Source organism: Myotis daubentonii, chromosome 2, assembly GCF_963259705.1.
Source record: "Myotis daubentonii chromosome 2, mMyoDau2.1, whole genome shotgun sequence".
Taxonomy (NCBI): Eukaryota; Metazoa; Chordata; class Mammalia; order Chiroptera; family Vespertilionidae; genus Myotis; species Myotis daubentonii.
The window spans coordinates 3,116,921-3,142,482 of NC_081841.1; the positions used below are offsets into that span (position 1 = coordinate 3,116,921).

The 25,562-nt window shown below is 57.1% G+C and overlaps 1 protein-coding gene across 1 annotated transcript; it reads right to left on the reverse strand.

Moving 5' to 3' along the window:
- Window positions 1-8,223: 8,223 nt before the first annotated feature.
- LOC132225986 (1-acylglycerol-3-phosphate O-acyltransferase PNPLA3-like) lies at window positions 8,224-22,989 on the reverse strand. The gene is made up of 8 exons (XM_059680895.1): window positions 22,679-22,989; window positions 20,415-20,647; window positions 19,553-19,618; window positions 18,220-18,429; window positions 14,192-14,252; window positions 13,071-13,286; window positions 12,143-12,275; window positions 8,224-8,789 (listed from the first exon to the last, which is right to left on the reverse strand). Exons 1-8 carry the CDS (start codon window positions 22,926-22,928, stop codon window positions 8,675-8,677), a joined length of 1,284 nt encoding a protein of 427 aa, XP_059536878.1. The 5' UTR covers window positions 22,929-22,989; the 3' UTR covers window positions 8,224-8,674.
- Between the last annotated feature and the right edge of the window lie 2,573 nt (window positions 22,990-25,562).

Consider the following 25,562-nt stretch of genomic DNA (forward strand, 5'->3'; position numbering starts at 1 on the left):
TCATGGAATGAATTAAACTAGTAAGTCAAGGCCGGACTGTAGTTGGAAAAAAAAAAATTTTACCCCCTAAACACAGAAGTGAACGTTTGGATTGACCAGGATACTCTCCTCAATGCTCCCCACCCCCAAATCTTTAATGTTATGGCTTCTGGGCAGTGACTCGGGTTGTGAAAGAATCCACAACTAAAGAAGGAATGCAGAGAGGATATTTATTTTATTTTCTCTGAGGGGAAAGGGCAGGTGTATTGGTAATCAACACAAGGGCAAAGAACAAAGAGCTGCTCCCCCTTTTAAAGCCGTGGCTGCTGTTGCTAGATGACAAGGAAGGGAGAGGGATTTGGGCCTGGAGTTGAGCCGACATCAGGTGGGTTATCTTTGAAAACTTGGCTTTTTTTTTTGGTCCGAGCAAGGTGTCTTTATCAGCATCTTCACCCAGGCCTGTAAAACATGCTCAGAGTAAAAGTTATGAAGAGTTCAAAAGGGGCTGGTTTGAAGAGGAGGGGGGAAGGAAACTTTCTACTTATTATCCCTTAGTTGTAATCCAGCAGGGCGGAGGGGTATGCAAGAATGTAGCCTTGAGAGTAACTTCTCTTGTCTTACAATTTGTTTCTTTCTTTCTTTCTTTTTTTTTTTTTTTAAAATATATTTTATTGATTTTTTACAGAGAGGAAGGGAGAGAGATAGAGAGCCAGAAACATCGATGAGAGAGAAACATCGATCAGCCTCCCCCCGTACACCCCCCACCGGGGACGTGCCCGCAACCCAGGCACATGCCCCTGACCGGAATCGAACCCGGGACCCCTCAGTCCGCAGGCCAACGCTCTATCCACTGAGCCAAACCGGTTTCGGCATTGTCTTACAATTTGAACGGAGGGGCTGTTTGACTCAGCAGAGCTAAGAATCTTGGAGTTTAATTACCAGATACATCTTATAAATTTGTGGAAGGCCACAGCAAAGAAAAAGAAAGTTTTTTTTTCTTGTTCTCCCATTCACATTTAACACGTAAAGTTCAATGGGCCTAGGGGAAGGTGCCCAGGTTCCAGAGTGAGTGGGATGGGGCCTGTGACTCAGACCGAGTGCTGTGGAGCTTTCTTGGTGTCGGCCTCTTAGTGGGGAACAGGCTGGACCAACACTTACCGAACCCATGCATGTCTGCCAAGTTGACCTGGCTGGGTCCCAGACCGGGTCCTCTGCTCCCTGCCTGCCATCTGCCTGATGAACTCCTACTCACCCTTTAACGCTCACTCAGATGCCACCGTGGGAAGCCGGCCTGTCCATCACTCCTTACCCTATTGCAGCGGTTCTCAACCTGTGGGTCGCGACCCCTTTGGCGGTCGAATGACCCTTTCACAGGGGTCGCCTAAGACCATCCTGCATATCAGATATTTGCATTACGATTCATAACAGTAGCAACATTACAGTTATGAAGTAGCAATGAAAATAATATTATGGTTGGGTCACAACATGAGGAACTGTTTTAAAGGGCCAGAAGGCTGAGAACCACTGCCCTATTGGGTTGACTCCAGGCCCCAGCTCCAGTGCCCCATGCACTCAGGGCTCCCCCACGCCTGTGGCAGTGGCCACGCTGTCCTGGCCCCTCATGGCTGCTCTTCTCGCTGGGCCCCAGGAGTGCTCTCCTCCTCAGCCTCACAGACCCCAGAGCTGCCTTCGCCCATCCCATCGCTGGCCTCTCTCCGTCCACCCTGCTCTGGTGAAGCGGCCATGTGCCAGCCTGAGGGCCTCCTGGAGGTCCCAGCTGAGGCAGATGGCCACCCTGACCTGACTCACCTGGGTGTTTCCGGGGCCTTGGCCTCTGTCTGCGTCTGCCGTCGGACTGGTCACACTGGGTATTGCACCTGTCTCCAGGGCTGGGTCTGAAATCTCCCGGACTCTGGCTGGGGCAGGTGTCACACCTGTCTACTTGGTGCGACAGGAATGCCAGAGGTTCAGCGGTAGCCGGCACGCCCCCGGGGGTTTCATGACCAGATGCCTCTGCCAGGTGCTGCACAAGCGTCACCCTTTTCAATCCCCGTGACAACCCTGGGAGGGACAGCACACCCCATTCACCGATGGAGGAAACCAAGGTGTTGACTGCCCATCAGCGGAGCCGGGGTCAAGAGGTGAGCAGCGGACGAGGCCAGATGCGAACCCAGGCTTCCGAAATGACATTCACATCGCGGGCCGAGCACGGCTCCGAGGTGCTGAGGGTCTGGGGCCCTCAGTAGGTGCTCTCCCCAAGAGAAGGGAGGGGACAGTGAGGCTCCTAGGGAAGAAAAGGTGGGGTCCAGGAGGCAGAGGAGGTGCTTGGAGGTGACTCGTTAGAGAGGCTGGTGGCTGGAAGGAGAGGCTTATATTTTAACTTTTTAAAGTGAGGTCTTGTTTTTGTTTTTGTTTTGTTATTTTTTAAAATAGTTTTTTATTGATTTCTAGAGAGAGGAAGGAAGAAGGGGAGAGAGAAGAAACATGGGTGTGAGAGTGAAACATTGAGCATTTGCCTCGTGCACGCCCCCTAGTGGAGCATGTGTCCTGAACTGGCATGGAACGGGCAACCTTTAGGGCTCTGGGTGATCCCAACCCACTGAGCCACCCCTTCCAGGGCTAACGTGCACGTACACAGGGCCAAGTGCGCTGGTTTTGAATGAACACCCGGGCGAGTGTTTTAGAAGTGAACCTACTGATGTAATCATATCAAACTGGCGGTTTCCAGCCCCAGGAAGCCCCATTCATCTCCCAGTCACCTCCTCCTAGATCAGCGGTTCTCAACCTTCCTAATGCCGCGACCCTTTAATACAGTTCCTCATGTTGTGTGGTGACCCCCAATTTCATTGTTACAAATTGAACATAATTAAAGTGTAGTGATTAATCACAAAAACAATATGTAATTATATATGTGTTTTCCGATGGTCTTAGGGGACTCCTGTGAAAGGGTCGTTCGACCCCCAAAGGGGTCACGACCCACAGGTTGAGAACCGCTGTCCTAAATGGACAAAGAGACTGAATGGGGCGGCCGGAGGGACCCAGGGGTGGAGCGGAGTGTCCTCGGGCCTTGGACAAGCTTGGCCGTCACCTGTTGTGCAGTGGCCTTTTCTCCGCCCCCTCACAGAGTCTGAGGGCCCTCCGGTGCCCTGTGGGGGTGAACCCACGCTCCATAGGATGTTTCTCTGCAAGACTGGCCTCGGGGTAACCATCTCCGTAGATCTCAGACGGCCATCCCCAAACTTGCAAATCCCAATTCCTGATGCACAAAATACACAGGAACCCGACAGCCCCAGGCCTTCACCCTCCCCCAAGCCTGCCCCAGAGGACTCCCCCTTCCTACCCCTCTCTGCCTCGGTGCCTTTGCTCAGACTCTTCCCTCTGCTCCCCCTCTTCCCACCTGGCAAATTCTCACCTAACCTCCAAGGCCCAGCTACAAGGTGGGGCTGCCTCCGAAGGCCCTCGGTCTTGTCCCCACTGAACACCTGCGTCCCCCCTCTCCCCCCCAGGAACTCTCACTGCATCACAGCCTACTCCAGCCTGTGTGTCTCCCTCGCTGGACGGCGGGCTCCCTGGAGGCGGCCTCCTGCTCTCTGGTCTCAGAGACACCGGGGCCTGGGAGGCGGGAGGTGCCGGAGGCGCCAGTCTCTCCTCCTTGAGGTCTAGCCACACCCGGTCCAGCAGGCTCGCCACGGAGCTCTTCACGTGTGGCTGATGCACCCAAGCGACTGGATTTATTTTATTTTCCGCTTTTAAAACCTAAATTTACGAACCGAAACCACGTGCCATGCTTTCCCAGTAAACACGGTGTATTGTTTTGGTAGGATTACATTTCACTTCAGCCGTTGAGAATTATTATCTGGATTGAGATGCGTTCTCAGAGCAAAAGGTTTCGAAGACAGAGGGAAAAAAGAATACATTCTCTTATAATACTTTTCTATATTTATGACAAGTCATAATGGTAATATTTGGGATTTACTGAGTTAGATAAAATCCATTATTGAAGATAGTCTCGTTTTCTGGCTAGAAATTTAAAAGTAACGGAGAGGCTTGCTTTATATTCTATTGGACGGTGCGGTTCTCCGTTTGAAGGGGGAGGTGCCTGGTAGACGGGGAGCAGGCGGGGCGCTAGGCAGCCTTCGTGAAGGGGGCGGGCATTTCAGGGGCTGGAACCAGCCTGCCAGCTCTCAGCCCGACAAGGCGTCCGCAAGGCCCACACCCGAGGCCACATGACCAGGAGCAGGGTCCACAGGGCAGGAGGGGACGCTCAGCTGCTGCCACCCGGGAGGGCGTTTTCTGTGCTGGGTCTTGCATCTAGAGTGCCACCGACCCCCGGGACCAGGGTCAGAGGACCTGGGACCCGGGCTGACACACCGTGGCAGGAGGTCCTGTTTGGGGTCCCGGGTGCCCGTCTCTGCAAGGCTGCCCCAGGCAGAGGGCGCGAGTCAGCTCCGGGCTCTCAGAAGGCTGGGCTGGAACCAGCGGTCGAGGGGACAGGGAGGAACATTCTAGCAGTCAGCCCTGCCCATGGGAAGGAGGGCTCCTCACCAGCAAGGCTGGCCGAGGACGGGGGGATGGGAAGGGGCCTTGAGGATGAACCGGGTCCTTAGCGGCCCCAGGGCCCCGCAGGGCCTCAGGCGGAGCCCTCGGAGGCGGCCCAGCCGGGAAGGGGGCCTGGGCTTCCTCCAAGGCGGTCGGGTCCCTCCCAGGGTTCAGAGCATCACAGCCTCTGGCTGCGCCTGGCTGGGCCCCTGCACGCGGCCCCAGGGACCTGCCTGCAGGTGAGTCAGTGCGGGAGGGACAGAGACAGGGCCGCGGTCGCCTGGGCTTTCCCGGGGTCCATGCTACCCACCCACGGGCTCTGCCCTCCCTGCCCCCTGCTGCTCCCACCCCAGCTCACAAAGGTGGCCCTGCTCAGCCACACGGAGTCCGTACCAGCTGGTGAGTGCACAGTGCTCTGTCCTGGCCCGACCTCCTCCTGCACCCCACACCCTCCTCAGCCGGGCTCCTCACAGCACGGTGTACCCCTACCCAGGGAGAGGGGCCCGTGAGGGTAACCCCATCCCTCTCACACACGCACACCTGCACAGTGCTCCTCATTGGAGGCAGGGACTGGGCTCACAGAGCGGCCATGGATGCTGGCCGCGGAGCCCAGCCACCCAGACGCTGGGGCAGGTGAGGGCCAGGAGGCTGCCCTCCCCTGAAACCGGACACAAATGGGTCCAGGCCGCCTGTCACCCCTGGAGCCACTTAAGCAGAGACGGGGCTGAGCCGCACAGGAGTGTCTGTTCCAACCCGGCCGGCAGGACGGGGAGCACCGGGTCAAGCCATTTGGCAGCTCTGGGCTCTAGTCCCTTCAGCTGGGAGATGGGCATAAGGCCCGGCTTCACGGGACTGGGAGGGCGGCTGGGCAGCCCTGTGCTCGGTGCCCGGCCTGGAAAGGCCCCTGACACGCACTTGCCACCCTCGCCTCCTCCCTGGGACCATGAGGAGTTGGGAGCTGAGGGAGCCCTGGGGGCATCCCCGCCCCCCTCCTGGGCTCTCTGTCTGGGTCTGGCCTCTCTCTGCCCTGAGCACACCAGCAGCTCTGCTGGCCGCGCGTCCGTGTGTCCAGAGCAGCTCCGGTCCAGGTGTCTCGTGGCAAAGCCTCAGAGCCGGTGGCCTGAGGGCTTCGATCAGTGTCTGTGGGCGGCTTCTCCTCGGCTCCTCAGTGGGACCTGGTCTGCCCCCTGCCCCCTGCCCGCCTCCCCGGGAGCTGGGCCCACAGGCGGCCTCCCCGCCCCCGCCCCAGGCTGCCTGTTTCTGTCCACCTCCTGGGACAGCGTGTTCCTGGCACAAGCACCTCCTGTGCACCGGGCTCCATGCTGGGCCTGGGCCGTGGGGAGGGGCCGCCCGGCCACGCCAGCCTGCGCTGCAGGTGGGCAGGACGCTGCGCACCCACAGGACACGCGCTTCCTAGTGCTTGCTGTGCCCCACAAACTGCTCCCCCTTTTCCACAGAGTGACCGGAGCCCCAGCAGCTCATGGCCACTCCGCCTTTTCTCCATCGACGGATGGACAACCATCCACAGGACACCCAGGGCCCGTGAGTGTGTGTTAAGTCGGACCTCATTCTTACAAAGGTTGCAGGTCAATTTCGCGACTTGCATTGGGGGACTGAGGCCCAGGGGGCAGTGACTTCTCTCAAGCAGAGACCTCTGTGGGCCCCGGGGGAGCCGCGAGTCCAGCTCTCCAGTCTGGGTCTCGGGTTCTGGGGGAAATGCTCTGGGGAGATGCTGACCCACTAGGAGCCCGTGAGGCAGCCCGGATGGAGCTGGAGCTGGGGGCAGGGAGGGGCAGGTTCTGTCTGCTGCCGGGTCTGGGGCCGCCAGCCGCTCCCTCTCCTCCTGTTTCCCAGGCGCCTGGGCCTGTGGCTCACTGACCACATGTGTAAACCCCAGGCTCATGTCCCCTTCGCTCAGATTCTCCAACCAGCGACCTTTGCCACAGAAACCTTTGCTGGATAGTCACGCAGGTAGAGGGAAGGAGTGATGGCGCTAGAGACTGATTTTCTGGAGCAATAATTAGGTTGGGACACCTGTTTATGCCTCTTTACTCCTAAATATCTCGGTGTTTTTCCTAAGAACAAGGACTTTGCAAACTTGGAAAGTGTATCACCAGCACAATGCTATTGAATTCTCAGCTCACACGGAAATTTTGTCACTTGTTCCTTCAGGCCAGGTTCAAGTCAAGGGCCAGGGACTGCACTAAGTTCCATGTCCCTTTGGTCTCCTTTAAACTGCCCTTGTCTTTCTTTCTTTTTTTTTAATATATACTTTTATTGATTTCAGAGAGGAAGGGAGAGGGAGAGATAGAAATATCAATGATGAGAGAGAATCACTGATTGGCTACCTCCTGCGCGCCCCCTACTGGGGATCGAGCCTGCAACCTGGGCATGTGCCCTTGACCAGAATTGAACCTGGGACCCTTCAGTCTGCAGGCCAACACTCTATCCACTGAGCCAAACCTGCTAGGGCTAAACTGCCTTTGTCTTTCATGATCTTAACTTTTTTCAAGTGCCCTGGCCCAGGTGGCAAGTGGTTAGAGCGTTGGCCCTCACACTGAAGGGTTGTGGATTAGATTCCCCGTCAAGGGCAGGTAGGTGGATTGGGGGTTCGATCCCTGGCCCCAGTCAGGGCACTTGCAGGAGGCAACCAATCCATGATTCTCTCTCACACTGATGTTTCTCTCCTGTTCTTGCTCTCTCTCTTCCTCTCTCCCCCTCTCCCTTCACCTCTTTTTTAAAATTAATGGAAAAAATATCCTTGGGCGAGGATTAACCAAAAAAAAAAAAAAAGAAAAGAAAAGAAAAGAAAGAAAGAAAGTAAAGGGTACAGGCAGGATATTTAGTAGAATGTCCCTTAACCGTATTTAATCCCTTAAATTATGTTTCCTCATCATTTCACTCAAGTTATGCATCTTCGCCCAGAATTCTACAGAATTGATGTGCATAGGTTTCCTGTTGCCATTGGAACAAATGACCACACACTAAGTGGCTAAGAAAACCACAGGTTTCCTGGGTCGCAGTGTGGGCGGTCGCAGTCTGCAGTGGGTTCACTGGGTCACAGTCACAGTGTCCGCGGGGCCGCCTCCTTCTGGAGCCCTTAGGGAGAACCCCCTCCCTGCCTTTTAGAGGCACCCACAGATCTTGGCTCGTGGCCCCTTCCTCATCTTCAAAGTCAGCTCTGCGGGATCCTTAGACACCTTTGCCTCCCTCTCTACGTGTGAGGTAGAAGTACAATTACATGCCCCCGCCCAGGTAATCGAGAATAACCTCCCTATTTTTAAGATCCTTAATTTAATCACATCTTTGTCAAAAAGATCTTTGACACGTAAGATAACATGTTCCCAGATTCTGAGTGTTAGGATGGGACATCTTGGAGGGTCTTTCACATGCGTGTCCTCCTTAGGGGATCATATCTGGAGGCAGGTGATGTCAGTCTGTCCCATTATTGTGACTATATAAATGTGATACTTGGTTATGGTTGTATTTGCAAGGTTAACTTCCTGTAACCTGTTTTACTTTTGTAATTAATAGTCAATGTGAGGGCGATACTCTGAAACCAAGTCAATATCTTGTACCTGGCCTCTGTTGATGATTATTGGCTAACGCCTTTATTACCGAGAATCTTGCAAAGGGATTGTCCATTCTCTACGGAGATCACTTAGCACTTAACATAGAGGAGAGCTTTGCCTTGTCCTCCTTGTATTTATTCCTTCATCTCATTTATTGACTCACAGGCTCCTCTGGTGCATGGGGGACGCTCAATCCACTGAGCCTCGCCGGCCGGGCTAGACTCTGATTCCACGAACAACCTGTTATTCAAATGATGTGTTTTGGCGTCCACACTGTCCCAGAGTTAGCCAAGCTGGCTCCTGAATCCTTTGGACAAGTCTCCGCCTTTCCTTCAACACTTGCTTTCTGCCGTCCGATGTTCCAGGCTCACCCTGTGCTTGTCCTGCTCGGCCCCGCAATCAGTCATTCCCCCAGAGTTTTCCCCTGTTTGCGGGGAATGGTGTTTAGAAGCCAAGGTCTTGGTGCTGACTGTGCTCATTCCTTTTGGGCTTCTAGGCCCTTCAGAGGACAGAGCTTCGGGAGATCAATAAAACTCAATAAGAGTAACTGACACACAGCAACAGCTGTTTCTCTCTTTGTCCATCTACACCCGCGATGACGTGGGGAGCAGGTGCGTCATCCCTCGAGAGCAAACCTGGGAGGTGATGGACAACAGCCACCGGACGTCGGCAGGGATGTCGGGAAGCCACAGCACCAGCCTGCAGGATAAAAGCAGACAGACAGACACACACACACACACAGTGTCAGCAGGAAGATGAGCCAAACGAAGAGAACCAAACAAAAGCTGAACAAAAGGCAGCCAGCTTAACAACAGGCCCCTTGTGCCACTAAACTGCGAGCTCACGTCTAATCCCAATCGGATAAATCCTCAGAAGGTGGGTTCGGACAAGCCAACCTAAAAGCCCCAAACTTCGGCCGCTCTTCAGTCAGGAAAGCTCGAGGGGTTTCCATGGGAATCGCAGGAGAAGGCTGGATTTCCCGGATTCTGCTTGTCCGAGGCAAGATGCCTGACGCTTGGAGTGGAGACACCACCCCTCCACCAGCCCGACTGCATGTGGCCGCATGCAAGTCCAGCAGAGGAAGCCTGACCCCGGCCTCCACAGACACCCTGCCCCTGGACCCCAAAGGACCCCACGCCTGGCCTTTTTTTTTTTTATTTAAGCTGAGTGAAGGCACAGAACTCTTTTTAATTTTTAAAATAGATTTCAGAGAGGAAGGGAGACGGAGAGAAATAGAAACATCAATGATGAGAGAGAATCATTGGTTGGCTGCCTCCTGTGTGCTCCCTACTAGGGATTGAGCCCACAACCCAGGCATGTGCCCTTGACCGGAATCAAACCCAGGACCCTTCAGTCCGCAGGCCGATGCTCTATCCACTGAGCAAAATGGGCTAGGGCCCATGCCTGGGCTTTGATAAGTGCCTGAACTTCCGCACAAGGAGAGATGGTGTCGGAACAGGATGCTAATTTGTTGGGGCGGGAAGAGACCTGGGAAGGTCCATGGGTGGACGAACGGAGCTGGATTTTGAAGGATGGGTTGGACTTTAAAAGATGGACTGAAGCACTCAAGTTCAGGAAACACAGACAGTCCCAATCAAGATGAACCCAAAAAGACTCACACCTGGGCACATCAAAATTAAAATGGCAAACGTTAAAGACGAAGAATCTTACAGGCACCAAGAGAGAGACAGAAAGTTACCTACAAGGGAGCTCCCATTAGACCGTCAGCTGATTTCTCAATAGAAACACTTCAGGCCAGAAGGGACTGGCATGACGTATACAAAGTAATGAAAAGCAAGGGACCGAATCCAAGACTACTCTAACCAGCAAGGCTATCATTCCAAATTGAAAGTGAAATAAATAGCTTCACCGACAAAAAATGGCTAAGATAGTTTATCGCTGCCAAACCAAAACCGCAAGAAATGCTACAGGGACTGTTGTAAGAAGAAATGGGGGGGGGGGGTGAGCGGGGGGGAAATACCGGAATAAAGAATAAGAATGGGAACAGATGAGCACCCATCCGTAATAATCTCAAATGTAAACGTTCAGATGCTCCAATCAAACCCATAGGGTGGGTGAATGGGTGGAAAATGTAACCCATATGTAGGCTGTCTACAAAGTCCCACCTCAGAACAACAGACTCTAAAGGATGAAAGTGAAGGGATGGAAGAATTTTCCATGCCAATGGAAATGAAAGAAAAAAACCTGGGGTAGCAATACTCATATCTGACGAAAAAGACTTCAAAATGCATCACCTAGGGCAAGAGAAACGAAGGAAAAACTAAACAAGAGGGAATATACCAAAATAAAAAGCTTCTGCACAGCCAAAGACACCAGCATCAAAATGAAAAGGGAGCCCACTGCATGGGAGAACATATTTGCCACTGATACATCTGCTAAGGGGTTTCCCCAAAATGTATAAAATACTCATCTAACTCAACAAGTGGTAGACAAACAGTCCAATTAAAAAATGGGTAGAAGACCTGAATAGACACTTCTCCAAAGAGGGCATACAAATGGCCAAGAGACACGTGAAAAAATGCCCAGCGTCACTAATAATCAGAAAAATGCAAATCCAAATGATAATGAGGTACCACCTCACACCTGCCAGGATGGCTACCATCAAGAAATCAACAAACGACAAGTGCTGGCGAGGATTTGGAGAAGAGGGAACCCTCATGCACTGCTGGTGGGAATGCAGATTGGTGCAGCCACTATGGAAAACAGAGTGGAGTTTCCTCAAAAAATTAAAAATGGAACTCCCATTTGACCCAGTGATCCCACTTCTAGGAATATACCCTAAGAAACAAGAAACACCAATCAGAAAGAATGTATGCTCCCTTACATTCATAGCAGTGTTATTCACAATAGCTAAGACTTGGAAACAGCCCAAGTGCCCATCAGCAGATTAGTCATAAAAAAGCTGTGGAATATTTATACCATGGAATACTACACAGCAGTAAAAAGTAAGGATCTCATACCCTTTGAGACAGCATAGAGGTGTTACGCTAAGTGAAATAAGCCGGTCAGAGAAAGACAAGTTCCCATGATCTCACTCCTATGTGGAAGCTAATGAATAAAATAAACTGAACTGATGAACAAAAAAGATCTAGACAGCGAAGCAGGCCACAAACTGACGTATTTAGAGGGAAGGGGGAGAGGTTAATCCATTTATGTGCATGTATGCACAGCCCACGGACAGACAAAAGTGCGGGGAGGACCTGGGGAGGAGGTGGGAGCAGGGTAGAGGGGGCCACTGGGGGAAAAAGGGGACATCTGTAATACTTTCAACAATAGAGATAAATTTAAATAATAAAATCTATAATAATAAAAGGGTAATATGCTAATTAGACCGGACAGAGGAAGCCGGTGCTGGCAGCTGGGGCAAGGACGGCCTACTCTTGCACGAATATTCATGCATCGGGCCTCTAGTCAAATATACCAGTAAGATGGACACCCTAGGTTAACCCACTAAAAAGGAAGTAAACACCCAAGCCAGCTGGAAGAAAGCTGAGTAAAATGAATGCCCAGGACTCCGGGTGCACACCTGTTTGCCTCAAGTCCCTCCTTCCCCGGGATACAGTCCTCAAATAAAAGGGCGGAGCTGCAAGAAGTGACAAGCCTCCAACAGCAATGGCAAAGGAGGTGACAGCCCTGACCAGGTAGATCAGTTGGCTGAGAGCATCATCTGGGTAGGACAAGGTTGTGGGTTCAATCACTGGCCAGGGCACACACAGGAATCAACCAATGAATGCATAAATGGGGTGGAACAACAAAATGATCTCTCTCTCTCTCTCTCTCTCTCTCTCTCTCTCTCTTCCCTTCTCTCTGTCTTCCCCTTCCACTCTCTAAAATCAAACAATAAAAAATGAATAAAAAGAAAGACGTGGGTTGGGCCAGGCCTCAGCATGAGGCACGTCTCAGGGACAGACCCTATAGACTGTGACCCCGACTGCCCTGCACAGGAGCCAGGCCCAGGCGTGGGGCCTTACGTGAACTCTCCCTTAACCCTCACTCAACCGCCGAGACATGAAGCCGCCCACACTCCTCACCTCTGGGCCACCGCGAGCGCGGACTCCACGGGCAGCGTACAGGGCAGCATCACGTAAGACATGACCTTCACCGGTAGGAAGCTGCAGATCTTGCTCCAGCAGCCACCTCGGGGTCTCAGTGCCTCACTCAGGCCTGAAAGATACCATGGGGGGAGGGGCGTTCCCCCCAGTGTCACCTCACCCAGGTGCTGCCTGCAATTCCAGTGAAACACACAAATCCTGCTGCCAAAGAATCAGAAGCCGGGCCCACGCCCGGGAGCAGGGAGTGCAGCCAGAACAGCCCTGGGACAGCCACGGGCCCGGATCAACTGTCCCACTGGCAGCTCTCCCTGGAGGAGACACCGACCCCCAACCCCACCCGCCTTACGGGCTTTCCCAACACGCCCTCTTCTGCCTGGAGCCCTGGCTTCTGTTTCCCGTTCCTCGTGGCCTCAGGACCCTCAAATCGTAGCAACCTGGGCACCAGCGTCTTGCTTATCTTTGAATTTCTCCCAGTGCCCGATTTGCACTCCTGGCCCATCTGGTGTCTGACGACATGATCAAATGCACTACTGTTGTTCAAGGACAAGTTCAAAGCTGAGGGTTCGGGGAAGGGGAGGCAGACAGGCTCTTCCAGAAAGAAGGCGTGGAGACGGGGCCCAGGCAGAGAATGGTGTTCTGGAAGAATGGTGGTCTGGGTGCGCCCGGACCCAGGAACTGGGCTCATGCCCGCTTAACTCCCAACGTGCTCACCGGGAGTGTGGCTTTCTCTGGCCGTGCACACGGGGAAGGGAGGCTGAGCAAGGCGCCCGGGTGGGGAGATGGTGCCAGGAGGTGGGGCCTCCTCTCCTCCCCGGGGCAGCATCACCTCCTCCCCAACCCGGAGAGGAGCCCTCTGAGCCTCAGCGACAGAGAGCAGCACCCTGCCGTCCCGCCAGAGGCGTCTCACCCGCAATGAGCTTGGGCGACAGGGTCTCCAGGATGCTCTCGTCCCAGGGCCGGAGGCTGACACGCAGGTGGGCCAGCAGCTCGGCCACCTCGGGCCTCCCCTGCCAGGCAGCCGCCCCCGGGGAAGCCTCGGGGCTCGCGGTTTCCCAGGAGAACGGAAGGAACTCGGGCGCTGCCGAGGGCACACTCGGGCTCGGACGGGGCCTGTCACAGATGCCTACGCGGGGCACGGAGACAGGGGCATGACTCACACACTCACCCACCCATGACAGGAGGCCAGCGGCCACCGGACATCCAGAGGGGCCTTCCCACGCTCCCCTCTGGCCTCCCTCCCTCCTGCTTCAGCAGCCCTCCGTGGCTCCCTGCTGCTGCAGTGCCGGCTTCCCCACACGCACGGGGCCCAGCGTGCGCCTCTCCTCTGTCCATCTCTCAGCCACTGCAGTTACACAGGCCTTTTCCCCTCCGATCCATCTCCAAAGTGGAGTCACCTCCTCCTGGAAGCCCTCCTTTCCCCCAGGCCTTGCAGCTCCCTCCTGTGTGACCCTGTAGCAGCCCACATCCTGTCCCGCCCTCTGCATGTCATCCCTCCACACGTCATCCATCCCCAGAGTGAGCTCCGGGTGGCAGGGCCCCCCGCACTCAGCCACGTGCGTGGCACCTGGAAGGGACACAATGGACACTTCCTGAGTGGGTAACACGTGCAGGTCCTGGTGACCAGACGGGCTCCTTGGTCTCGGCCTCAGACTAATGGACGCGGTCAGTACAGGAGCCAACGTGCAGCATCGAAGAAAAGCAGCTCCGAACACATCTTACGGTGGGTTCCACGCGAATGTGTCAGGAGCCCGACTCCTCACCGAGTGAGGGCACAGGCTCTGGGGCTTTCCAAGGCTGCTGACCAACAGCGGAGGCAAAGGGCTCATCTGGCCCGGCCAGTGTGGCTCAGTGGATGAGCCTCAACCCTTGAACCCGGAGGGCACGGTTCTGTTCCCGGCCAGCGCACTGCCCGAACTGCGGATTCTCCCTCCCTCTCCCTTCCCCTCTCTGAAACCAATAAAACCATATATTTTTTTTTCTTTTCTTTTTTTAGAGAAAGGGCTCGTCTGCTCCCCAGCTCATACGTACCTTTTTCTTCCAGGAACCTGCCCGCATCCAAGTACCCTCGCAGGCACATCTCTCCCAGCACCTGTAAGCCAGGCAAGTAAGTGAACTCCCAGCCGACTCGCTAAGCCTCGTTCATTGAAACTGAAGACTCCTTCAAACTCTGAGCTGCCTCCATGGGCCGGGCGTGGCCGGACAAGGGACTGGGCAGGAACGACACCCTCCATGGGGCCTTTGCTGCCACCCAGCATGACAGGCCTGTCCTGGTGCTTGGGGGACAGTTACAGCTGCCTCCCCTGCTCTGTGCACAAACCACCCACACCAACCAGCCGGTGCCCGGCCTTGCCTCCAGGGGGAGCCCTTGCGGGCTGCTCACTGTCCTGCCCACTTCCCTGCAGCCTCCTGGGCCCCCAAGACCCTGTTGGGGTGGGAAGGCATACCACAGTGCTGCGTGGTTTGTGACCGTGGCCACGAATAAGATCATGTGGGTAACGCGACACATGCTACCGCCCAGGCTGCACCCACAGTCTCCCCAGGATCTGGGACTGGTCCAGGGCTCCTCTCAGGCACCGGCATTCATGGATGCTCTAGTCCCTCACGTAAATGGTGCAGGGTTTGCACACAGGCTACAGCAGGCACCCGACTCCACGTCACTCTGTGGATTCAGGGTAGGGCGCAGCGAGGGGCAAATTCAAGTTTTGCATTTTGGGACTTTCTGGAATACACACACACACACACACACACACACACACACACACACGCTTAAGCAACCAAACGACCGGTCACTATGATGCACACTGACCACCAAGGGGCAGACGCTTAATGCAGGAGCTGCCCCCTGGTGGTCAGTGCGCTCCCACAGCAGGAGCGCCCTCAGCTGACCAACCCGTCCCGGCAGCCCACCACACTCCCTCAGTAGTCCTGCAGGTCCAATCTCCGGAGAACGGGCCAGGCACTGACAGACCACTCCGCTGGCAAGATCCCCAACAGCACCACCGGCCTCCTGGAAGTTGGCCTCAGGCGCCATGGCCGCTTCCCCTCCCTAGACGCTCAGCAAATATGAAACCATATAAAAGCGGCCACCAGGTGGCTCCCAACAAATGGTATAAACGTCAGCGGGATGGATCCTGATCCCGGCCGGCAAGCACCACCTCCTGCCTATAGGGCTGATCACTTCCCAGGCCGCCCCCTCTTGGGTGCAGGGCTCACAGTTAGTGAGCACTGCTGGGCGGTGCGAGCCTCTCCTGATCGTGACTGACAGGGTGTGAGCCTGTGGCAGGTGCAGTAGGGCTGGGATGAGCAGGCGTGGCATGCAGGAGCGGCAGGTGGTGTTGAACTGCTGGTTTTGGCCTGATCCCCGCAGACCACCCCGAGGGACCCCACTTGTGCACGAATTTGTGCACTGGGCCTCTAGTCCTATATAATAAAGCCCTAATATGCAAATTGACCAAACGGCGGAACAACCGGTCGTGATGACGTGCACTGAACACCAGGGGGCAGACGCTCAATGCACAAGCTGCCCCCTGGTGGTCAGTGTGCTCCCCCTGTGGGCTCATGGCCAGAAGCTGGGCTCATGGCTGGCCAGCACAGCAGTAGTGGCGGTAGCCTCTCCTGCCTCCGCTGCTGTGCTAAGGACCCCTCGGGGAATTTCCGACTGCTGGCTTAGGTCCGCTGACATCTCCTGAGGGGTCCCAGACTGTGAGAGGGTGAAGGCTGGCTGAGGGCACCCTCCCCGCCCCCACAGTGCACGAATGTATGCACCAGGCCTCTAATATATATATACTAGTGTGTGTGTGTGTGTGTGTGTGTGTGTATCCTATCTAATAAAAGAGAAACATGGTAATTAGCCATACCTCCGCTACCCTTCCCATTGGCTAATCAGGGCAACATGAAAATTAACTGCCAGCCAAGATGGCGGCCGGCAGCCAGGCAGCTTGAAGCGAACATGAGGCTTGCTTGCTTCAGTGACGGAGGACTCCAACGTTCCCCGCCTGCTGCTGCCAGCCTCTGAGCTTGCAGTTTGAAACATTGTTACAAATTTAGAAGCTAAACAAAACCCCAGAAACCTGCTTTCAGCCAGCCGGGATCTCAGAGCTGGAGTTGAAACAGTGTTTCAATTATAGAACCCAAACAAACCAGATACCTGCTTTCAGCAGCAGATGCCTAAGAGCTGGAGCCAAGCCTCAGAGCTAAAGCTGGCCCAGAATAAAAAAAAATAAAATAAAAAAAAAAAGGAGCGGTTGGGAGCTTTAGTCACCCGCCAGCCTGAAAACAGCCCTAAGCCCCTCACCCAGACTGGCCAGGCACCCCAGCGGGGACCCCCACCCTGAAGGGTGTGTGACCAGCTGCAAACAGCCATCATCTCCTCACCCAAGCTGGCCAGGCACCCCAGTGGGCACCCACACCCTTATCCAGGACACCCTTCAGGGCAAACCAGCCGGCACCCACCCGTGCACCAGGCCTCTACCCTATATAGTAAAAGAGTAATATGCCTCCCAGGACCGGGATCAGCGGAGCCATGAGGCCTCCTGGCACCGGGATCAGCGTGACAGGGGGCAGCACCCAAACCCCCTGATTGCCCTGCGGCTCTGTGTGTGACAGGGGGCGGGGCCACAACCTCCCTATCCGCCCTGCTCTGTTCATGACAGGGGAAGGCGCCCCAACCCCCAGATCAGCCCTGCTCTGTGCCTGATAGGGGGGAGCTCCCCAAAGCCCTGATGGCCCTGTGGCTCTGTGTGTGACAGGCTGCAGTGCCCCAACCCCCTGATCGGCCCTGCTCTGTGTGTGACAGGGTGCGACGCCCACCCCCCCCCCCCCCCCACGGACCCTGCTCTGTGTGTGATGGGGTAGAGCCATAACCTCCCCATCGGCCCTGCCCTGAGTGTGACAGTGGCGGCGCCCCAACCCCGATTGGCCCTGCTCTGTGGGTGATAGAGGGCGGCGCCCCAACCCCCTAATCCGCCCTGCTCTGTGTGTGACAGGGGGCGGTGCCCCAACTCCCCTATCGGCCCTACTCTGTGAGTGACAGGGGGGAGCTCCTCAACCCCCTAATCGGCCCTGCTCTGTGCGTGACAGGGTACGGAGCCCCAAACCCCCTGATGGGCCCTGCTCTGTGCGTGACAGGGGGCAGTGCCCCAACCCCCTGATGGGCCCTGCTCTGTGCGTGACAGGGGGTGGCTCCGCAACCTCCCCATCGACCCTGCCTTGAGTGTGACAGGGGGCGGTGCCCCAAACCCCAAATCAGCCCTACCCTGAGCGTGACTGAGGGTGGCATCGCAACCTCCGGATCTGCCCTGCTCTGTGCATGACAGGGGGCGGTGCCCCAACTCCCCAATTGGCCCTGCTCTGAGCCCGACCAGGGGCTGCACCTAGGGATTGGGCCTGCCCTCTGCCACCCGGGAGCACGACTAAGCCAGCAGGTCGTTATCTCCTGAGGGGTCCCAGACTGCGAGAGGGCACAGGCCGGGCTGAGGGACCCCCCCTCCCCCCCGAGTGCACAAATTTTGTGCACCAGGCCTCTAGTATATATTTAAATCCTCACCCAAGGATATTTTTCCATTGAATTTCACAGAGAGTGGAAGAGAGAGGGCAGAGAGAAACACATCGATTAGTTTCTGCCTGCACAAGCACGGCCAGATCCAGGCTGGGGAGGAGCCTGCAACCGAGGTATGTGCCCTTGACCTGAATTGAACCCAGGACCCTTTGGTCCACAGGTCAATGCTCTATCCACTGAGCCAAACCAACTAGGGCTAGAATATTTTTGATGTGTGGTTGGTTGAATCCACAGGTGGGAAACCTGTGGAGCAGGAAGGTCAACTGCACTAGAACCACAGCCCTAAGGGGCAGCAGAGTTTAAACGTCCCCAGGTGATTCGGGGACACCTCCTCCTGGAAGCCCTCCTGGGGCACCACTGACCTTCAGGGACAAGTGACTCTTCTCCGATCCCTATTCATTGAGGGGTCAGCTTTGGTTGGTTTGCGGAGAGACACTGCTGGGTCCCCAAGCAAACAAGAGCACGGAGCTGCACCCGCAGAACAAACAGCCCCACTCACCTTCACATCCGGGGGGAACAGGACTTGGTTGATCAGGTGGACGTTCTCCAAGCAGAAGCGGAGACTGAGACTGCACACGTCCATATGCAGGAAGTTCGTGGACTTGACCTTAGGACAGATGTCATGCTCCCCAAGGAAGGGCGACACGGTGATGGTCATCTTGTCATCAAAGCAGGATCTAATGTCAGTAAACCCTCCATCCACGTACCGCTTGTGAGGGAGAGAGAAACACGTCCGGTCAGAGGCTCTGGCAGGGTCCCTGGTGCTCAGATTATGGGCAGAGGCTATGGGGGAGGACGGGCTTGGGGAGCCTCTGTCAACACCTGCGGCTGGGCAGGCGGGGTCGGTACAATGTGGAGAGTCTGCACCTGTCACACCAGTGTCCCCTATTGTGACATCCTCAACTGTCCGCAGACAGGACAGATGTCCGGGTGGGGGGGGGGGCAGGCAATCATCTCAGTGGGTGACGGCTGCCCAGGAAGGAGCTGCCCTGGTGCTGCACAGCCCAGCACGCGGCCCAGAGCCCGCAGAGCACACGCTCCACTCGGACTCTGCGGGCAGGGCTCGCCATCAGCCGCATGTGTCTACAGAGAGTGTTTGCCGATGGAACTGAACCGTAGCTCTGTCGGCAGCTCTGCCCCAAGCCACGGGCTGGAAGGACAGTCAGTCCCAGAGGGGACCGAATCGCTCCACCCTGAGAGCGAAGGGAGTGGCTGAGTCTTAGTGCTCGGTGCTCAGGGGAAGATGAAGTGACCCTGCCCTGGCCGGTGTGTGTCGGTGGTTAGAGTGTCAGCCCGAGCACCACAGGTCTCGGGCTCCATTCCTGGTTATCGGCACCTACCGGGGCTGCAGGATAGATCCCCGGCCTCGCTCTGAGTGCTGGATGCACCCAATTGATGTGTCTCTCTCACAATGATGTTTCTGTACCTATCTATCTATCTATCTATCTATCTATCTATCTATCTATCTATCTATCTATCCATCCATCCATCCATCTATCTATCTATCTATCTATCTATCTATCTATCTATCTATCCATCCATCCATCTATCTAGCTATCTCTCCCCTTCCTCAATCCTTCCACTCTATCTAACAATCAATGGAAAAAAAACCTTCTGCTGAGGCTTAACAACAAAAATTAAGTGAAGCAGCCTGTCTAGCAGAAAGCCAGATAGTGGATTCTTGGTGAAGGAGGTTGGGCTGGGGGTGGGTGGGAATGGAGGGGCAGCGATGGAATCTCTGGTTCAAGGCTGAGAGACACAGGGCTCTGCTTTTGGGGACCTAGGGTGCCTGCGCCCAGCACGCTGCGAACACAGTTTAAGAGCAGACTTACCACGCCTCTGAAGGTCGGAGGGATTAAGCCAAAGAAGAAAGGGATGAAGGAGGAACAGACCAAGGCCTGTGAAGACAAAAGGGAGTGAAACCACAGGCAAAGCAGTAGGCCCTTCCTTCCCCTGGGCCTCCCTGAGCCTTCTCTCTGTGAGCGAGAGGAGCAGCTGGTCTGACTGTGCTCTTTGCACACAGTAGGCACTTTAATTAATGGGTTGAATGAACTTTGAACCAACCACACAATAGCATTTCAGCCCCAAATATAAGCGCCTTATCACCACAGTCTGCGGACATCAACTTCCTGTCCCTGCTGCCCACGAGAGTCCCAGTGGCCATCGCAGACCGGACCTGGAGCTGTGGACGCGATGACTGACTGGGAAGGACTGGATCAGACTCAAGCTGCTTGACCCGCTGGCCCTGGACCCCGGCCCGGGATTCTGAGGCAGCAGCTTGGAGGAGGGGCCTCAGACTGCAAGTCTCACAGGCTCCCAGGTGATGCCCACATGGGTCCAGGGACCACAGTGGAGTAGCACCGGCTGGAGAGCATTAAGCAGCACACAACACTGACTCACAGAGAGAAAGGACGCCTGTGGGAGGGACAGGGCCCTGAGGAGGTGGACAAAGTCACGCCTGCAAGGATGAGGAGCCATCCTTTAACACGGTACCTGTGCTGGTTTCCCAGGCTGTGGCCCAGGCCACGGGGGCACAGCGTGTACGTCACAGGGTGCAGGTAACAGACAGCGTCCCGGCCGGCCAGGTGCTTGTCCGTGTAAGAAAGGGGGCAGGTGGCCTGTGCCAGCCTCTCCGTGTGACTCCCAGAATGAAACCGCCCCTCACTGCCAGCACCAGACAGGCCCACCGCTTACGTCCACAACGTCGTCTTTGGACTGAAACTCGGACACCAGGACGTTTTCCCAGTCGGACACTCGGGTCAGCGAGATGCACATTCTGCCTGAGATGAGCTGGTGGACGTTGTCCGGGAGGTGTCTGTGGAGGGCTTCCCGGAGGGACCTGACTATGTTGAAGGACGGATGGAGGATGCTCATGGTCCGGCTTCTGGCGGACTCCACAAGGTCTGTGAGGAACTTCAGAGTGATGTCTGTGGGGAGACAAGCCCACAGGGGGTGGATGTGCCGCCTGGGAGAGGGGCGACTGTGGCAGGACCAGAAACCGGGCGGAGGGAGCTGTGTTCTCACGTGGCTGCAGAGCCCTTACAATGGGGATCGTCCAAACTGAGCTGTAGAGGATCTCAAAACTTAATGCAAATAGAATGTAAAATATCTCAACACACCCTTATACTGACTAAATGGGAGCAGGGTACTGCTTGGAGATGTTGGGATGAACAAGGCTAACTTCACTGTGTCTTACTTTTTGCTTTCTGTCTCTGGGAAACGTAAAATGACAGTGCGGTCTGCACTGTTCCTGTTGCACAGCGCCCTCCCGGCCTGGCCTCGGGACCGAGCCTCCAGAGACCCAGGTGCACTCTCCTCACCCCTCTCCTCACAGAGCCAGAGCCAGGGAGGCCTGACTCAGGGGGCAGAGAGCACCAGGCTAGCACCAGGGCGGAAAGCCTGTCTGCACCTCGCACCTGCCTCCACCTCCCACCTGCCTCCACCTCCCACCTGCCTCCACCTCCCACCTGCCTCCCCTCTCACCTGCCTCCACCTCCCACCTGCCTCATCCTGTGCTGCGGGCACAGCCCCAGGCTCGGCCTGTCCCCTGCTATAGGAACCCCTGGACTGCTCTGCACCTCATTGGGGTCCTGGTGTCACAGCCCCAGTTAAACGTTCAACCGCGTGGGTGGCTCCAGGTCACCTTGGGGACAAGGACTGGCTCCAGCACTGCTATAGCCCGGGGGGTGGGGGGCGGGACGGACTGGCCGTCCTGGAGGTCACATCCTGCCCTTTGCTCCCCTCCCCCTGCAGGGAGAAGGCAGCCAGGGTGGCCCCCTAACCCCACCTCCCACTCAGCCCAGGTCCCTCCAATGGCAGGAGGTCCCTCCAATGGCAGGGCTGTCCTGGCAGGAGACTCCTGTCACCAGAGCAGGGGCAGCCCCGCTGGCTGGGTCCCCCCCAGCAGCCCTGGTCACAGCCAAGAGGAAGTCCCTGAGGAGCCCAGGGAAACGGGCTGATGAGGGGCATCCTCTTCCTTCTGGGCCTTTGGGTGCCAGCAGCTCCACACTGCCCCTTGCTCCCAGTTCTGCCCCCTGATGGGGAATCCAAGCCGAGGAGGCTGCACCCCAGTCCTTTAGGCCAGCTGGGCACCAGCCCACACCCCTCCCTCCCACTGGCTTCCACAAGCACAGACGTTAATCCCGACAAAACTTAAAGGGCTGTCATTTCCTGCGGCCCTGAGTGGGTGTGGAGGGTGAGCATGGTGTGGGGGGTCCAGGGGCCACTCCAGCCCGGAGGAAGGGCCTGAAACACTGGGAAGGAGAGGAGATAGCTCTCCTACCCTCCTGCACACACCCTACCCATCATGGCCCCCCAACCTCCTCCAAGCCTGATCAGCTCTTCTCCAGGAGCCCTGGCCCTCTTTCTGCCTGAGATGTCTGCACCCAAGAGGGCTGGGCTGCACCAGTGGTGCCAGGAGCAGGGAGGAGCTGTGGGGCTGTCTCCAGTCTCTTAAGTCCCCGAAGGGAAGAAGGTGCCCACCCGGGACACAGGCCACAGCCCTCATCCGGGTCGGTGGGACCCAGGGAGAATCAACTCTTCCTGTTGGCAGCTCAGCTGGCCCAGAGCCTCCCCAGGGGACCTCAAGGATCAGCTCCACCTCGAGCCTCCTCCGACAAGCCCTTCCGCCTGCAGCTCTAGGTGGTGGGGAATGGGGGCTTCCTTCAAGCCCCGGCTCCAGAAGGGGGTGGGGTGAGGAGATGCTCGGGATTCCCACGCCCAGAGGAGCCGCTCCCAAGGCGCCCCCTCTCAGACTGGGCGACAGAGCCCACGCGCACAAGGCGAGAGGACGCAGTGGAGGGAGGGGGCATCTGTCTGCAGGGTCCCCCGGATGCACCTGCAGTTTCCGTGTCCAAACTCGGACCCACTGGGCACCCCGCAACCTTAGGAGTCGCCCGCAGCCCAGGCCTGGGGGCGCCCCCTCCTGGCAAGGAGCCTGGGGGCGGCCCTGGACGTACCAAGAGGGACACCTGCGAGGAAGGTGACGCCGTGCAGCGCCCCAGCAGAGGCACCGAAGATCATGCGCGCATCGCGGAGGAGGTGCGGGGCGCGCTCGCTCAGGCAGCGGGTCGCCCCGAGGTGGTAGAAGACCAGGAAGCCGCAGCCCACGAAGGACACGCTCCAGCCACGCTCGGGGTCGCACAGAGCGGCGGCGGGTCGGGGTCCGGGAGGCGGGATGTGAGGTCCACGGTCTGCACTTCCTGGCATCTTAACCCAGTGCCCACTGGTGCGCTCTGCGCGGCCTGGCAGCTGCTCCCCAGGTGTTCCCTGCGTGACGTCAGCGCCTCTGGGCCCGCCCCTTCGGCCAGCAAATGATGTGCGGGCGGGTGGGCCAATCAGGGGCTCGTCGCCCACTCCTTGCTCCTTCACCTCGAGGGCTGGAGGCGCTGTGGGGCGGGGCCCAGGAGGAGCAGACGGGCTGTGGGGCGGGGCCTATCCGGGTAGACGGGCTGTGGGGCGGGGCCCGGGAGGGGCAGACCTGCTGCGGGGCGGGGCCTAGGAGAGGCAGACGGGCTGTGGGGCGGGGCCTAGGAGGGGCAGACGTGCTGCGGGGCGGGGCCTAGGAGAGGCAGACGGGCTGTGGGGCGGGGCCTAGGAGAGGCAGACGGGCTGTGGGGCGGGGCCTATCCGGGCAGACGTGCTGCGGGGCGGGGCCTAGGAGGGGCAGACGGGCTCTGGGGTGGGGCCTGGGAGAAGCGGACGGGTTGTGGGGCGGGGCCTGGGAGGGGAACGGGCTGTGGGGCGGGGCCTGGGCGGGCAGACGGGCTGTGGGGCGGGGCCTAGGAGGGCAGAGGGGCTGTGGGGCGGGGCCTGGGAGGGGCCCACCTGTGCCTGAGGGAGGGTGGGGGAGCTCTCCCTTCTCCAAATGACAGGATGTCCTGGAAAGAGACGCGCCCCCTACAGTTCCTCTTCATCCCTTAGTCAGGGAGGAAGCAGCAGTGGCCACTGAGGTCTTTAGTTTCTTCCCGACACGTGGTCGTTCCCCTTTTCCCAGGCCTTAGGCGGCACCGGCATCTACACGACACGCATGTGATGGCTTTGCTCTGTTTCCTGCAGTCTGTGCGTGCGATGTCTCAGTGCCTGGCAAGTGGTGGCGATTCTCATTTCAGGACAGTGACGCCAAGTTTCCATTTCAAAGTTTCGCTTCTAAGTGAAGAGCGTGAGTGACAGGTGTTGGGAGCAGTGGAGGAACGTCGGGCCGAGACTCGTCCTGCTGCCCCTGGGAAGTGGCTCAGCTGCCCGTAGAGACGTGTGTCCCGGCTGCACGGAGCGCCTCCAGGTGCAGGGAGGTGGGGCGGAGGCCCAGCGTGCCTCCGGGGGGGCCCCACTCCCCCAGGTTTCGGGAGAAGCCCCGCCCTCTCCACCAAGCCAGCGCGCGCAGAACACCGGCTTAGAATCAGGCCTCCCCCCTCTGTGCCGGTGTGTCCGCATCTGCAAAATGAGCCCTGGAGTTGCTGCCGGGACTCAGCATGTCCCCTGGGCAGCGCCTGGGCACGGGCTGGGCGTCATCGCCCCAGGCTGTGGGGTCGGCGTTCCCCTCACCCACCGCGGATACCGGTCACGTGGTGTCTTTTCCAACACCAGGTCCGCAGCTGCGGCCTCAGCTGCCTCTTGTTTAACGCTCCTTCCTGTGTCAGCGGGTCCCTTAGCTCACATGTCTGTGCTTTAATTTCTGACTCTGCTGTTTGGAGTGGCCCCCAAGTAAGTGTGCTGGGCTGTGGGCAGTTCCCAAGGGCACGGGCTGCAACGTGCCTCGGGGACATACACGTGTTGGTTGAGCTTCATTCAGACACAGCTGACAGTGCTGGGGCTGTGCGTTCCATGCGAATGAATCATCAGTAGCTACCAAAGAAGCTGTCTTTAAACTGAAAACACATGCAAGTTGATGTGGTGGCGGGTTGACCGAACTGTGGCATCCCGATGCTTGCAGGACCGAACCCTGGATTTCCCCAAGGGGTGACGACTCAGTCCGTAATGAAACGAAAGCGGTGACTTCCAGAACCACCCACAAGACTCCGCACCTTCTCATAGGGCAGCAGGCGGTGCGTGGACTGGGCCTGGTTCCCGGGGTGGGACGTGCATGCAGACAGGCGCCCGCTCGGACTGTGCTGGCTCAGCGCGGACCCAGGGGCTCCGGGGCCCACTCACCGCCTCCCTGCAGTCCCGCAAAATGAGGGCAGGCACCCTTCCCCCAGTTACCACACCCCACGCCTGTGGGAGGCCTGGGCTTCTCCGTCACCTGCCTGGTCCTCCCTCAGTGCCCCCAGGCTGGCTTCTGACCTCCCACAGCCACGCACCTGGCCCAGCCTTCCCCACCCCAGGGACAGCCTCACCTCCCCCCTGCAGCCCCCACCCTCAGCCCAGCCTCCCAGCCCCGGCTGTAATTCACAAAAGTTTACCATGTCAGCCTTTTAAAAAATTTAATCCTTACCTGAGGATATCTTTTTCCATGGATTTTTTTTTAGAGAAAGTGGATGGGGGCGGGGAAGAGACAGAGAGAGAAACATCAATGTGAGAGAAACACATCCATTGGTTGCCTCCCACATGGGCCCCAACTGGAGCCAGGGATGGAGCCTGCAACCCAGTTATGTGCCCTTGACCAGAATCGGACCAGCAGCCCTTCCGTCTGCCGCTCTAACCACTGTGCTAAATCGGCTAGGGCTGTCCTACCTATTTTTAAAGGCACAGTTCAGTGGCCTTAAGTGTGTTCAGAAGGCTGTGCACACATCACCATTGCGAATTTGCAAATTTGTTTCATCTTGCAGAACAGAAACTCTACCGCCATGAAACACTAAGTCCCCTCCCGCCTGCCCAGCCCCCGCGGCCAGCATTTACTGTCTG

Excerpts from the sequence above, each read along its gene's own strand:
- LOC132225986 (XM_059680895.1), bottom strand. The coding sequence starts at position 22,928 with ATGCCAGGAAGTGCAGACCGTGGACCTCACATCCCGCCTCCCGGACCC. Across the intron at positions 19,619-20,414 it reads CCAAAGACGACGTTGTGGAC|GCCTTGGTCTGTTCCTCCTT; the intron begins GTAAGCGGTGGG and ends TTGTCTTCACAG. Across the intron at positions 13,287-14,191 it reads CAGGTTCCTGGAAGAAAAAG|GCATCTGTGACAGGCCCCGT; the intron begins GTACGTATGAGC and ends TGCCCCGCGTAG.